Source organism: Myotis nattereri (assembly GCF_964212035.1).
Source record: "Myotis nattereri genome assembly, chromosome: 7".
Lineage (NCBI taxonomy): Eukaryota > Metazoa > Chordata > Mammalia > Chiroptera > Vespertilionidae > Myotis > Myotis nattereri.
Window position 1 is genome coordinate 87,104,113 of NC_138082.1, and position 14,912 is coordinate 87,119,024.

At 43.2% G+C, this 14,912-nt stretch overlaps 1 protein-coding gene across 2 annotated transcripts; it reads left to right on the forward strand.

Annotated features, from left to right (window-relative positions):
* Positions 1 to 609: 609 nt before the first annotated feature.
* Positions 610 to 11,428, forward strand: TSN (translin). 2 transcript variants are annotated; one of them, XM_081095270.1, is made up of 6 exons: positions 610 to 958; positions 2,039 to 2,132; positions 3,140 to 3,236; positions 4,839 to 4,954; positions 6,542 to 6,621; positions 10,916 to 11,428. In XM_081095270.1, the coding sequence occupies exons 1-6, from the start codon at positions 893 to 895 to the stop codon at positions 11,147 to 11,149; spliced, it is 687 nt and encodes a 228-aa protein (XP_080951396.1). In that variant the 5' UTR covers positions 610 to 892; the 3' UTR covers positions 11,150 to 11,428. The 2 variants fall into 2 exon arrangements, with proteins under 2 accessions (XP_080951396.1, XP_080951397.1); XM_081095271.1 differs by lacking the exon at positions 6,542 to 6,621.
* The last annotated feature ends 3,484 nt before the right edge of the window (positions 11,429 to 14,912 follow it).

Sequence of the window (14,912 nt, forward strand, 5' to 3'; positions counted from 1 at the left end):
GCCACCGAGCCACCCCCTGGGTAAGCCTGTAAAACACTCTCTGGGGTCCCTTTCTCTTTCCAGGGAAGACTGTGTCTCCCTCGGCGCCCAGCGCAGGCAAGGCAGACAGGCCTGGAGCAGAGCGGGGCCCGGCAGCCAGCAGCAGCCCGGCCGAGGCTGCTTCCCAGCGGAGCCTGATGGTGCTCGAGCCTTTTGACCCGCTTTGCACTGAGTGAGTTCCCTTCGTCACCACACTCCAACCTGGGGTTCTTGCGGGTTGAACTGGTTGAGGACCCGCATAAAGCCATGCAATTTAAAAATAGGTGCTACAGAGAATGCGTTCAAGGAGCACAGGGGTAAGGTTTTTGCACACACTGGGTCCCTCATACTTCCACGTTCCCTTGCATTTTCTGCCGATTCTAACGCACTGTTTTCTCTCTTACTCTCAGAGGACGACTGCAACCTCTTTCCAGCCGAATGCACCTCTCAGCACTGAGCGCCTCCCCCCGCCCCCGCCATGCGCTGGGGCATAAAGCTCACTGTGTAAGTTAGCGGAAGCGCGGCGCCACCTGCACGCCACGCCCCCACTTCCGGCAGCCCGCCGCCCTGAGGCGCCCGGCCCGAGCTGTTTCCGGCGAGGCCTGTGGACAGCGCCCGCCCTCGGAGCGCGCCTGGCTCCGGAGGAGGCGGGCGGCACCGCAGGCATCGTGGCGGGCAGCCCTGCTCCCTGCGCGCCGAGGGCCTGGGAGGACCCCAGCGACGGAGGTAGCACAGGGCCCGGCGACGAGGCGGCTGCGGTGGCGGCGGCCCCTGCGACTGACGGAACTCTGGTCGTCTGCGGAGCCCTCTCAGCCGGCCGCCCTCGCCCTCGCCCTCGCCCTCGCCGCTGGCCGATCCCGGTGCCGCCGGCGCCATGTCTGTGAGCGAGATCTTCGTGGAGCTGCAGGGCTTTCTGGCTGCCGAGCAGGACATCCGGGAGGTGAGCCCTGCTGGCCCAGCCCCTCTCCCGGCCCCGGTGGGCCCCACCGCCCGGCCCTTCCGTCGCTCAGCCTCCGAGCGCGGTGCTTCCCTCTGCTTAGGGGAGCGCCTCGTCCCCCCCGGGTCCGGCCTCTCCCCGGCTCCCCTGCCTCATTGTAGTGCCAGTCCCCCCCCCCCGCCCCTCCCCAGCCCGTGGACTGAAAGCCTCCGCCAGCTCCCGGGGCTCGGGCGGCGGGCGGTTTGTGTGTCGTGTCTTTCAAAGCACCCCCGGGCCTCTCTTTAAACTCCCATGGCTGCTCATTGCACGGAGGGTGAAAACCCAGCTGCGCGTATGTGTCCATTGTCACCGTACCCCACCTTCCGCTTATGTCGTGGTCACGTTACCCCCTTTCATCTCTCCGGCTCCCCGTAGGTGCCGGCCTCAGAGGTTTTGCATGCTCTCTGCTCTTCCTGAAATCCGCTGCTTTCCATCCCCCCCGCCCCCCTCCCGCGCTCCCATATTCATCTCCGGGATTTCCCCGGCCAAGTGATCGATTGCCTGTTACGCTTTCTGGTAACGCATTAACATTTCAGAAACCTGTGCAAGCCCTGTCTTCTGAATGCCAGCTGAACTGCCCGGAAGGAGGGGCTGTACTTGGCTCCCCGGCATTGACACATGCCTAGCACGGGGATGTGCTGCGTGAGTGTTTGTAGAATGAATGAGTGAATGAGAAAGACCCGCCCCTGTGCTGCCTTTTATTCTCGTCTTTGCAAACGGCATGCAGGTGCCTGAGCCCCTTTCAGCGCTGTGGGGTCCTGCGGGGAAGCTGAGATGCGGGGAGGCGGCTCTTACCCTTGAGGGTTAATGAGGAACCTCAGGCTTCCCGACGGCTTCCCTCCCCGAGGGCCTCAGAGGAAGGGGCGGGAGTCGGGATTCAGACCCGGGGTTGTCTGTGCCGGCTCAGTCCCTGTGAAGATGGTTAGTGTTTCCCTTGTATGTGAAGGTGTCATAATCAGACGTGCTACCTGGCATATTTGGTTTGAGGCTATGACGATAATGATGTTGAACTGACCTGATATTTTGGTTTTTAATTCTTTCTAGGAAATCCGAAAAGTAGTGCAGAGCTTAGAACAAACAGCCCGGGAGATTTTAACTCTACTGCAAGGGGTCCATCAAGGTGCTGGGTTTCAGGACAGTAAGTGTTTCGTTTTGACGTTTGAGGTTTTAACCCAGTTCATCAATCTCATTTAAAGAGCGTTACCATCCAAAGAGCATTTCAGCTCTGTGTCATTTCATTGTGAGGAATGTTCCTCATCCTTGATGGGGAATGAAAGCTGGAGTAGGGGAGTTTATCGTTTTTACAGGTTTGCAGAGTTGTGTTCTGATTGATTTCCCACTTTCACGTAATATGGGATGTTTTCTATTTGATGACGTGCTGCTGCTGATAATAGTGGTAGTATCATAGTTCACTTGTGTATTTAGCAACGTTTATTTGGTGCTTCAGAAACACACCAAACCTTTCAGGTATTGCATATGGTTTAGTACACATTTGTAGATATGAAATGGCCACTGTAAAATGTTCTGATTGTGTGTACAGTTAGTCCCTTGAATGGATGGAGATCAATTATGATAAATTTTAACATGGAACCTTCATTGTAAGCACAGCTGAAAGAGCTGAAATACATTTTCAGATAGAGAATGGTATAATAAAGTAATTTATAGGTGTCAGAGGCAAGTCATTTTTCTCCATGATATGTAGTTGGTCAGCCTGATTGAGAATAATTGGTAAAACTTCTTCTTGACCAAATATGAAAGCTAGAAGCAGATCAATTTTACGCCTCCTTTGAGGACTGCCTAGTAGTGCATCTGGTGTGCAGCCACTTAGGGATGAGGTCATTCCTGATAGCTCATGCTGTGTTTCCTAACATTCCCTTTCAGCAAGTTTTTGTTTATTTCTCAGTATTGGTTCATCAGTAGGCGAACTAGAGGTGAAAATTTGAAAGCCAGGTTGAAAAGCAGAGATTCATATCCTATAGTTGGTCATGAGCTTTTTTAAAAAGTTGATTTATTTCCAGGTAGACTGCATAGATTATTAAGCAATAGTAAGTATTAAGCACTATTAAGTATTTGAAATTTGGTCTTTCATTATGATGTTTGATTATTGTTTTTTTTGTTTGTTTGGGTTTTTTTTGGTGTGATCAGTTCCAAAGAGGTGTTTGAAAGCTCGAGAACATTTTGGTACCGTGAAAACACATCTAATGTCTTTGAAGACCAAGTTCCCTGCTGAACAGTATTACAGGTTTGTAAGAAAAGTAGCATTATTTTATAATATTAAGTTTAAAAAAGGCAGAAAATTATATGTACTGAATGATTGCTTAGCACTAGGTTAAAAATCCCTCTATGTAGAAGAAGCAACAAAAAGAAACAAAATCAAACTATTAATGGCAGTATTTGAACGGTGACAAAATTGGTGATATTATTTTCTTCCCTTTTATTTTCAAAATTTTCTTAAAGATCATGTATAATTTTTGCAATGAAAAAGCAGCTAAAAACAAAATATTTGTTGTGTGAGGTCAAAATAAAGTATCTTTTTAGTGTATTCAAGTTGCTTGTGAAATTGGATGAACCTTATCTGCTGTTAAGGCTCTGGAGTTGAGCTTTACCTTAAAGCTTGACTTTCACTGCCAACTAACATATTTATCCAATATTTTATGCCATATGTTGTTGGATTTACTTCCCAGTTATTTTAAAGTATATATTGTTTTATGGAAGAAAAGTTGTTGCCAATCATAATTGTGAAACATGTAGATTGTAAAATGCATCCTGATTTCACAGATATTAAATGGATGTTGATAAAATATGGTAAATAAGAACCTAAACTATCTATTTATGTTTATTTTCTTACTGAAGAAGATACTCATTTCAGACATATTTATGGGCAATAAATAGAACATGCATGTGGGGAGTGGGTAGCACAACCTCACAAGGTTTTTTAAGGCAGGGATTGGCAAACTACCCGTGGCTTGCTGCCCCTGGAAGCTAAGAATTGCTTCTTTATTTTAAAGTTGTTAGAAAAAGAAAGAAATAAGAATATGTAACAGACTGAAAGTGACCTGCAAAGCCTAAAATATTTATCGTCTGGCCTTTCACAGAGAAAGTTTGCCAAACCTTGCAGAGGTAGTAACTGAAGCTTAGAGAAGCAGGAGGATAGAATTGTCAGCGTCCCTAGAGACCAGGTAATTTGGAGTCAGACACAGGCTGCCCTGTGGCTGATTTGGCCCTCAGAAGGTTTTGTTTGGCCTGCATTGTGTTGAAATTTTTTTCTGAATTGTTGCCACAGGAGGCATAGCATCAATATCCAGAAGTTGTCAAATTTCCTATTTCTTTTCCAGGTTTCTGGCTCAGTTTAACTGTAGTAGCCCTGATTTTTTAAGTCTATTTATGTAGTGATGGCAAATGGTAGTTATTACTTAATGTGTGAATCAGAATTTTCTTGATACACTACACTCAAAATGTAGGAATGAGTTAGGTGTTGAAGCTGATGTACAATTGTGTTTCTCCTCAGTCTTCAGCTGCCAGTATTTTTCTCAGAGCACTGTCATTGTTCTTATTTATTAAGAACATAATCTTCAGCTGTAAATTTTTGTATTCATAAAATTGAATCATGCTTATTTATTAAACTTTTAGTTTGTAATTATAAATTTGAACTTGCAAAATCTACACTAAATCTATCTAATATATTTAAATGTCATATTGCTCTTACATGTTTCGTATGTTGGGGTTTCATGTAAAATTTTATTTGGAAAAGAATTCCAATTCTAAAATGTTTGAACTTGACTGTACTACACCTGTCTTTTTTAAGGCCTCTGGTCCCTCAAACTGGGTGCTTGTCTTTCCGTAGATTTCACGAGCACTGGAGGTTTGTGTTGCAGCGGCTGGTCTTCCTGGCGGCCTTTGTTGTGTACTTGGAATCAGAAACACTGGTGACTCGAGAAGCAGTCACAGAAATCCTTGGCAGTAAGTGTCTTCGTTAGTATTGATCTGCAGAACCAATACTCATGGGTAGGTTAATTTTTGGTGGAAGAGGCTGTTGGCTTATAATCTCTATTATAGCAAATGAGAACTAGGTGGAAAACCAGTCACTTGGAAACACAAAACCTAAAAATATGTAGTGGCTTCTCTTTGTACTTGGCTGTTATAATTGTAAACTTTAGTTTTTAAAAATGTCAAGGCTGTAGGAAAGTTAGAAGAATAATACAGTGAATGCCTGTTTACAGCTCACTTAGACTCACTACTCTTTTCTTCTTTTTTTTTTTTTTTTTAAGGGCCTATGGATGTAGTCTTAGGACACGTCTGCCTAATTTTATCAGTTTGTGAGCATAAGTTGATAATGTTAATTAATTATTTCTTGGTTTTAAACATGTATGTTTTATGGCTCACATCACCCAGTTGGTAACCTGTCTCATAGGGAGTAAAGACTTAAGTGGAAATAACCTTAGTCTCAGATCCTCAAATAAATATTTTCTGAATTAAGCAAGACCTCTGAAAGGATTTTGCCTTTGATTTCACAATACAGCATCCCTACTGTGTGCTAATGTTTTCCTTATATCATCTCATTTAATCTTCACAACAATCCTTTGAAGGAATTATTAGTATTACCCCATTTCCTCAATCATGAAACAGGCTTAGGGAATTACATTACTGCTGGGGTCCTGCCCCAGCAGGTCCAGGGGTCCCCAAAGGTGTGGACGGAGTTGGCGAAGAAGGAATGCTAGGGAGACAGCGTTCGTTGATCAGCAGCCTAGCCAGGATCTCTAGCCAAGTTCTGGTCAGGATCTCCAGCAAAGTTCTGGTTAGGATCTCCAGCCAGGTTCTGTGTCCATGTTCTCTTGCTAGGTTCTCCAGCCAGGTTCTCCAGCCTCTCCAGCCAGGTTCCATAGCCATGTTCCCTCGCTAGGTTCTGTCCAGGTTCTCCAGCCAGGTTCAGTCACCAGGTTCTAGTGAGGTTCTCTTGCCATGTTCTATCCAGGTTCTGTAGCCACGTTCTGTCTCTAGGTTCTTCGGCCAGGTTCTCTCGCTAGGTTCTGTCTCTAGGTTCTGTCTCCAGTTTCTGTCCAGGATCTTTTGCCATGTTCTCTCCAGCGAAGTTCTTCTGTCTCTAGGTTCTGAGTAGGTTCTGTGTCTAGGTTCTGTCAGACTCACTACTCTTAACATTTTGCCACATCTACTTAGTCTCCACACTGGGTGTGTCTGTGTGTGCATGTGTGCATTATTTGTGTGCGCTTGTCAACCATTTGAAGTCAGTTGCAGATATTGCGACTTCTGCTAAAAACAGATATTCTCTGACATTTTTTGTGGTATTACTTTTTAAAAGAAGAGTGGACAGGAAAATTGAACTTTGCTTGAGAGCTAGAAAAATTTTTAATGAAGTCTAGTTGCCAAGGTTAATATTGTATGTCAACTGTAATTGAAAAATAAGAATTACTAGGAAACAAAAGATTGTTTTATATGATTCATCCTTTTTTACACACTTAAAAAAAATGCTAAGGCTTAAATTATATTCATATCATGATCTCATTTTTATCTTGATTTTTTTTTTTTTAGTTGAGCCAGATCGGGAGAAAGGATTTCACCTGGATGTAGAAGATTATCTCTCAGGAGTTCTAATTCTTGCTAGTGAACTGGTAATATACTTAGTAATTTGCCATTTTCTTTCTTTTTATTTTTTACTGTTAATTGGTTAATACTAACATAAATTTCAGGTGTACAACATTATAGCTTGATGTCTCTATACTCTATTGCATGCTCACCACCAAAGTCTGGTTTCCATCTGTCACCATGTATTTGACCCCTTTAATCCATTTCACTCTCCCTCCCCCAAGTTCCCTCCGTTAAGCACCAGTCTGTTGTGTGTATCTGTAAGTTTGTTTTTGTTTTGCTTTTTTTTTTTTAAGTTTCCACATATAAGTGAGAGCATTTATTTTTCTCCATCTTATTTCTCTTGCCATAATACCCTCAAGGTCCGCCCATGTTGTCACAAATGGCAAGATTTCATTCTTTCTAATGACTGTGTGGTATTCCATTGTATATATACCACTTCTTTATTTATTCATCCATCCATGGACACTTAATTTTTTATATATCTTGGCTGTTAAAAATAAAGTTTCAGTGAACACGGGTGCATATGCCTTTTCAAATTAATGTTTTTATATTCTTTGGATAAATAACCAGAAGTAGAATAGGTGGACCATAATAGTTCTCTTCTTAGTTGTTTGAGGAATCTCCATACTGTTTTTCATGGTGGCTGCACCAATTTACTTTCCCATCAATGGTGTATGAGGGTTTCCTTTCCTTCACATCCTCCCCAGCATTTATTATTTCCTATTTCTTTGATAATAGCCATTCTAACAAGTGTGAAGAGGTGTGAAGTGATATCTCATTGTGATTTTGATGTGCATTTCCCTGATGATTAGTGATGTTGAGCATCTTTTCATGTGTCTGTTAGCCATCTGTATGTCTTCTTGGAAAAATGGCTACTCAGATCCTCTGACCATTTTTTGTTTCTTTGTTAATCTCACCTTGAGAATATTTTTTCCTTTGCTTTTCAGAGAGAGTAGAAGGGAGGTAAGGAGACGGGGGGTGGGGGGGTGGGGGGGGTGGGGGGGTGGGGGGTGTTGGGAGAGGGAGGAAGAAACATCGATGTGAGAGAGACACATCCACTGGTTGCCTCCACATGCACCCTAACCAGGGGTGGGGAGTGAACCCGCATCTGAGGTGCGTGCCCCCTGACCGGGAACTGAACATGAGACCCTCTGGTGCACAGGCCGCCGCTTTAACCACTTACCTACACTGGCCAGGGCCTGCCCATTCTTAATTAGGTGGTTGTTGTTATTGTTGTTGAGTTGTATGAGTTCTTTTTATATTTTTTAAATTAGTACCTTATTGTAAGTACCATTTGCAAATATCTTGCCCCATTTGGTTGGTTGCCTTTGTTGTTAATGATTTTCTTTGCTGTGCAGAAGGTTTTTGGTTTGATGTAGTCCCATTTTTTTATTTTTATTTTTTTAAAAATATATTTTATTTATTTTTTACAGAGAGGAAGGGAGAGGGATAGAGAGTTAGAAACATCGATGACAGAGAAACATAGATAAGCTGCCTCCTCCACACCCCCTACTGGGGATGTGCCCGCAACCAAGGTATATGCCCTTGACCGGAATCGAACCTGGGACCCTTGAATCCGCAGGCTGACGCTCTATACACTGAGCCAAACCGGTTAGGGCAGAATCATTGATTGGCTGCCTCCTGCATGCCCCCTACTGGGGATTGAGCCCGCAACCTGAGCATGTGCCCTTGACCGGAATCGAACCTGGGACCCTTGAGTCCGCAGGTTGACGCTCTATCCACTGAGCCAAACCGGTTAGGGCCAATAGTAGTTTACTTTCATTCTTTTGTATAGGGCCGTCCACTTTTCCCAGCTTTATTGAAGAAACTTTCTCCACTGTATATTCTTGTCTCCTTTGCTGTAAGTTACTTGTCCATATATGTCTGGGATTATTTCTGGGCTCAGTTCTCTTCCATGGGTCTCTGTGTGTGTGTGTTTGCCATTACCATACTGTTGATTATTGTAGCTTTGTAGTGTAGTTTGAAATCGGGTAGTGTGATATCTCTGGCTGTGTTCTCTTTTCCCCAGGATTTCTATTTGGGGTCTTTCGTGGTTCCAAAATTTGAGGATTTGTTTTGTTCTATTTCTGTGAAAAATGCCATTGGGATTTTAATAGAGATTGTGTTGAATCTGTAGATTCCTGTAGGTAATACGGACATTTTAACAATGTTAATTCTTCCAGTCCATCGACACAGAATGTTTTTTTCATCTTTTTTTGTCTTTAATTTCTTTCAAGAAAGAATGTCTTTTCCTTTTCAGTGTACAAGTGTTTCCTTTCCTTTGCTTATTCCTAGGTATTTTTTTTTTCTATTGCAGTTGTAAACAGAATTGTTTTTCTTTATCTTTCTGATAGTTCATTGTTAGCATATAGAAATGCAGCAGATTTCTGTATGTTGATTTTGTATTTTGAAATTTTATTTCTGATTTTTTTTGGTGGGATCGTTAGGGTTTTATATATATAAAATCATGCCATCTGCAAATAGTGACAGTTTTACTCTTTCCTTTCCAATTTGGATGCTTTTTATTTCTTGTCTAATTTCTCTGACTAGGACTTGTAGTAGTGTTGAGTAAAACTGGCAAGAGTGGGCATCCTTGTCTTGTTTCTGTTCGATCTTAGAGGAAAAGCTTTGTTTTTCACTGTTGAGTATGAAGTTAGCTAGCTGTGGGGTTGTCTTATATGGCCTTTATTATGTTAAGGCACTTTTCCTTCTATATCCATTTTATTGAGAGGTCTCTTTAAAAAATCATAAATGGCTTCCTGGCTGGTGTGGCTCAGGGGTTGAGCATCAACCTATGAACCAGGCGATTACAGTTTCATTCCCTGTTCAGGGCATGTGCCCAAGTTGCGGGCTCCACCCCCAGCAGGGGGATGTTCAGGAGGCAGCCAATAGATTATTCTTTCTCATCATTGATGTTTCTCTCTCTTCCTCTCTCCCTTCCTCTCTGAAATAAAAATTATATATATATATATATATATATATATATATATATATATATATATATATTTAAAAAGATCATAAATGGATGTTGTATCCTGTCACATGCTTTTTCTGCATCTAGTGAAATGATCATATGATTTTTACCTCATTTTGTTAATGTGTACTACATTGGTTGATTTGCAAATATAGAACCACCCTTGTATCCCTACAGTGAAATGCATTTGATTGTGGTGTATGATCCTTTAAATCAGTGGTTCTCAACCTCCTAATTCTGCAACCCTTTAATACAGTTCCTCATGTTGTGGTGACCCCCAATTTCATTGTTACAAATTGAACATAATTAAAGCATAGTGATTAATCACAAAACCAATATGTAATTATATATGTGTTTTCCGATGGTCTTAGGCGACCCCTGTGAAAGGGTCGTTCGACCCCCAAAGGGGTGTCGACCCACATGGTGAGAACCGCTGCTTTAAATGTATTGTTTTATTTGATTTGCTAGTATTTTGTTAAGGACTTTTGCATCTATGTTTATCAGAGATATTGACCTGTAATCTTTGTGTGTGTGTGTGTGTGTGTGTGTGTTGTTCCTGCCTGGTTTTGGTTTCCAAATAATGTTGGCTGAGTTAGGACACATTCATTCTTTCCTCTTCAATATGTTGGAAGAGTTGGAGATGGATAGGTATTACATTTTCTTTGAATGTTGGTAGAATTCACCTGTGAAGTTGTCTGGTCCTGGAGCTGTTAATTTTTTTCACCTTCCCACTTCGCTGTTATTTTTTAAAATGGGTACGAAAATCCCGGGAGTCTGATTCATTTAGAAGCCATCTGTTGGTCACCAGATAGTCATTGACTGTGCACGGTATGAGTTTTGCTTGTCACCAGAGAAATGCCATTCTGACGAGGTGCATATTTACTAATGTGTGGATTTTTAAGAGATGATTATACCTCTTTGTTTCAAAGTAGTGGAAAAACATATTCCTGGTAACTGTGTTAACTCATGTAATTGTTTTGGAGAGCAACTTACCTACATAACTATATTAATTATTCTTGCTTTTATCTTCTTAGTCTCTTTCCTGAGAAATTATGTTATGAAAATAATTCTAAAGATGGAAAAAAAAAGCTGTTATAAGGCTGTTCACTGTGGGTTTACAAATAATATTTATGTAGAATAAGTTGTAGCCCATAGGAACTCTAACAAAAGAAAAATGATTTCTTAAGTTATTAAGTTAGTAGTAATATTAAGCATTTGTCAGAAATGTATTCATTCAAGATAATATGTGAAAGTGTGTGGCCTGAGGGTCTTGTGGTGATTTGGGGGACATGGTACGGCGGAGCCACATTGTAACACATCCCAGTCTCTCTTTCCTTGCACAGTCGAGGCTGTCTGTCAACAGTGTGACTGCTGGAGACTACTCCCGGCCCCTTCACATCTCCACCTTCATCAATGAGCTGGATTCCGGGTTCCGCCTCCTCAACCTGAAAAACGACTCCCTGAGGAAGCGCTACGATGGCTTGAAGTACGACGTGAAGAAAGTGGAGGAGGTGGTGTATGACCTCTCCATCCGAGGCTTCAATAAGGAGACAGCAGCAGCGTGTGTGGAGAAATAGGAGACTCTCCCCGGGCCTGGCCTTGCTGACCTCAGTCGCCAGCGAGGTGGGCGCAGGGCCGCTCACTGCAGTCACGGTGCCCTGTTGCTAAGCACCGCGATTTATTTTCTTAGCCAGTTGTGTGGTATGTGTATCAGAATCGGAACACATCTTTGGGGGTTAAAGATTAGCCTTTACAAGGACAGGGTTTTTTTTTGTTGTTTCAGTGAATTTGCTCTGTAGTTCAGTTCTGTCAAAAGTGCAAGTGTCAGTCTCTTGGTAAAGTTTATTTCCTGCTTACCCTGATGCTGTTGGTGTCCTGATTGAGAAGCTTATTGTCTTGTGATCCTCGGTATTTTCTATATCCAAAGTAGCCCCCATACACAGGTATGCAAACAGATAATTAAAAAGGATGATTGCTAACCAAAGGACACTTATTTTATATTTTCCTCTCTTTTTTTAAGCCAGGTGAGTAAATCAGGTGTTGAAATTTTTTACAAGGAAGTAATAGCTCCAGGGTTCCCTCACTGCCATCAAAACATAGAATTAAACTGCAAAGTCAAGTTCAGCAGATACGTCTGGGAAGTTTTTGTTTTAATAATTGAGTAACATGCTATCATTTGGCTGTTTTACCGGTGTGGGGGTAGCACTTAGTGTTTTAAACACCTGGTTTCCTGATGTTGCCTTCACATTGTGCTATTGCAAGCAATTAAAAATCGTTTCACACACATCTTTAACACTTCTTATGATGTATTTCTAAGATATGAAACCTTTTTCCTAGCAGCCAGCTGCACTGTTTGGTGTGGGAGTATAAAGCCACCCAGTCAAGTTAGTTAGCAATACCCTGACTGGTGTGTTCTGAGAGAAAAATGCTGTGCTTTTTCTGGAAGAAAGAGAAAACATTGAATTAAAAAACCAGCTGAAAAAATGAACCAGCAGATTTGGCACTGTTTTCAAAGTAAGCAGTTTCAGGTTGTTGGTGATTCTCCCGATAGTCAGGTTTTAGATGGACAGTTTTGGGCAAGTCACATAAATCTGGTTGCACCCTCCTTCCCCTCATTTCAGGCAGTACTGCGAATACTTGCCATGTCATTGGCTGTTTACCAGGTGTGTGTGTGTGGAGGTGGTGGTGCTTGAATTGAAGTTATTAAAATGGTGACATCCGCAGTTTTTTGGAGCTCATTGAAAGGAAGGTGCCAGTGTTTCCAGAATCTGAAGATTTCAGGTGTACCACCCTTCCATGCCTGATTCCATTTTGGGCGTTCTGTGTGTACAGTGGATGTTTGGCCTGGAAATCAGAGCTTTTATCAGGTTGAGTTAAGGACTGACAAATTTGCCATTGTGAGGAAAGAAGTAGAAATGAGGCATAATTGCTCTGCACTGTTGGATTTAGCTCTTTCTGCAGAAGAGTTTGCAGAAAGGAAAAAGTGTTTGGATCTTTAAAGTGTGACACGAACACTGTCTACATTGAGTATGATAGGCTTTTAATTACATAGTCAGACATAGGCAGTACATTTGACTAGTTTTCTTTGCCTCTTAAAGTAAATTGATTCTGCTTGAGAATATTAAGTTTTTGTGGCAGAAGTTGTGGATTTTAGTTTTAACAAAAGCATTTTAAGTATAGAAGCACATTCTGGTCTTGTAGCTCCATTTGAGAGTTTAAGAGTCAAGTTTATAATTATTTATTTGTGTTCGTTGCTGGCTTACTGTAAAGCAATAAGAAGTGGGCATTTGTTTTCTGGTCCGTGGTGATTAATTGTGTTGCTGTGAGAACTCGTCTGTATGGAGAATAGCTTCTGAATGCTGTTTGAGGCTGAAGAAGACCAGCGTGGGCAGCACAGACGGCTGTGCAGTAGGTACAGTAACCAGAGGACAGTGGGCATGGCACTGCCCAGCGAGTAGGTGCATTCGCGTGGTCCACCTTGCTTGGAAAATTGCAAGAGTTTTGGCTGCATAGCTGAGAAGCGTTGGCTCTGGTTTTATATACCAGCATTATTTTATTCCGTTTTAGAAAACCAAGCAGTTTAGAGAACGGCATGAATTAGTGGATGCTTTCTTCATCTATATATATAAAAGGCTAAGTGACCGTCTGACTGTCCGACCGGCAGCTATGACGTGCAGTGACTACCAGGGATGAGATGCTCTAACCGGTGGTTATGATGTGCTCTGACCATTAGGGCAGATGCTCAACGCAGGAACTGCCGAGCTGCGGTGACTTGACAGCGGCGGTTCTCAGGTGATGCACCCTGGAACCAGACAGGAGGGAGCCCGATTCTGGGGTGCGTTTCCCGAGAACCGCCCTCGCAATCCAGGACCCCTCGGGGGGATGTCGGAGAACTGGTTTCAGCCCCATCCCCATAGGCCAGGCCAAGGGACCCCCCTGCTAGAGGGACTCCGCTCAGTCCACAGACGCCCTTTGAGCCATGACACCGCCCCAGGTGTGCGGCCGGCTGGGGAGGGGCCACGGGAGGTTGGCTCCAGAGCGGGAGGTTGGCTCCAGAGCGTGTCCGGCCCTTCTCGCCCAGTTCCACCCCACCGGCCACCTATTTCCTTTCAATGTGCACGGATCCATGCACCGGGCACTAGTAGACTTATAAGAAGAAGAGAACTCCATAAAAAGAACCATAAGATTTACCCTGTTTTCAGCTTGAATAATATGAATTATTGCTTAAGAGACTAATAAAAAATGACAGCTCTTTGGCAGTGTTCTGAGACATTTACTGAAGCAAGTGGCTAAAGAGATGAGATGAAGATGTAGGTTGCTACTGACATAATTATGAAATTATAGTTCTCTTGTTTCTTGGTCTGGACTAAACTACTTGTCTCTTCAGGGTAGAACATTACTGTCATAGCTGATACCAAAATAAGACATTTTCTGAACTTGACATGTTTTTCTAAGTATATACTGTAATAAGAGTTAAACAAATAAAAAAACTATCTCCCCTCTCCTCAAACAATAACACACATTTAAGGGAGGTGAACTGGACTGGACTGGTTGGTTGAGGGAGGGTGGAGGTGGGGGAGAGGGAGTACTCTAGTTTACTGTCAGGTTTCTGATCTGGGTGACAGTAGATTTAGGTGCTGTTAACTAAGGGAGAGGTAGGCGGAGATACATGTCGAGGTGGCTTGGCACTGATGTGTTTGCTTTTGGATATGTTGGATTTATGATGCTGTGGGTCAGCTAGGCCCAGCAGGACTTTGGGTATAAGGGAAACCCTGAACTAGCCTGGAGATAGCTTTGGACGGCTTCACATGTGGATAAATCAGGAGAGTGGGTAAGGCCTCCCTGGAGAGCATGTGGAATGAGAACAGTAATGAGCTGAGGACAAAACCCTGGCTAACAGTAGGGTTTAGTGAGTTAGGCAGAGGAAGTATGTTCATGAGGGAATGGAGAAATGGTTACAGAAGTTGCCAGAAAACGGAGAGTGGCTTGTCACGGAGCCAGAGAATAAAGAGTTTTAGAAGGCTCTTTTGGGTGAGATATTTAAAGCATATAACTTCATAGCCTGAGAGCCTTGTGACTGTCAGGCAAGTCTAGATTGTGCTGTGGAGACAACCTCCAAACTCTGGCCAAGAACAAGGTGTGTTCTCACACTCCCTGTCTATCGCAGGTGGCTGGGGATCTCCACGCCGTCCTCAAGAGCGGCCAGCGGCTGGACCATTGCTGTGGGAGAGGGAAAGGACTGGGAGGGTTTTGGCAGCATGCTCTGGTTTGGAAGTGACAGGTCACTTTTTCTCGTTGGTTAGAGCTGGACATTGGCCCTGCTAAACACCAAGGGGGCTA

Excerpts from the sequence above, each read along its gene's own strand:
- TSN (XM_081095270.1), top strand. The coding sequence starts at position 893 with ATGTCTGTGAGCGAGATCTTCGTGGAGCTGCAGGGCTTTCTGGCTGCC. Across the intron at positions 2,133-3,139 it reads AGGTGCTGGGTTTCAGGACA|TTCCAAAGAGGTGTTTGAAA; the intron begins GTAAGTGTTTCG and ends TGGTGTGATCAG. Across the intron at positions 6,622-10,915 it reads TAATTCTTGCTAGTGAACTG|TCGAGGCTGTCTGTCAACAG; the intron begins GTAATATACTTA and ends TTCCTTGCACAG.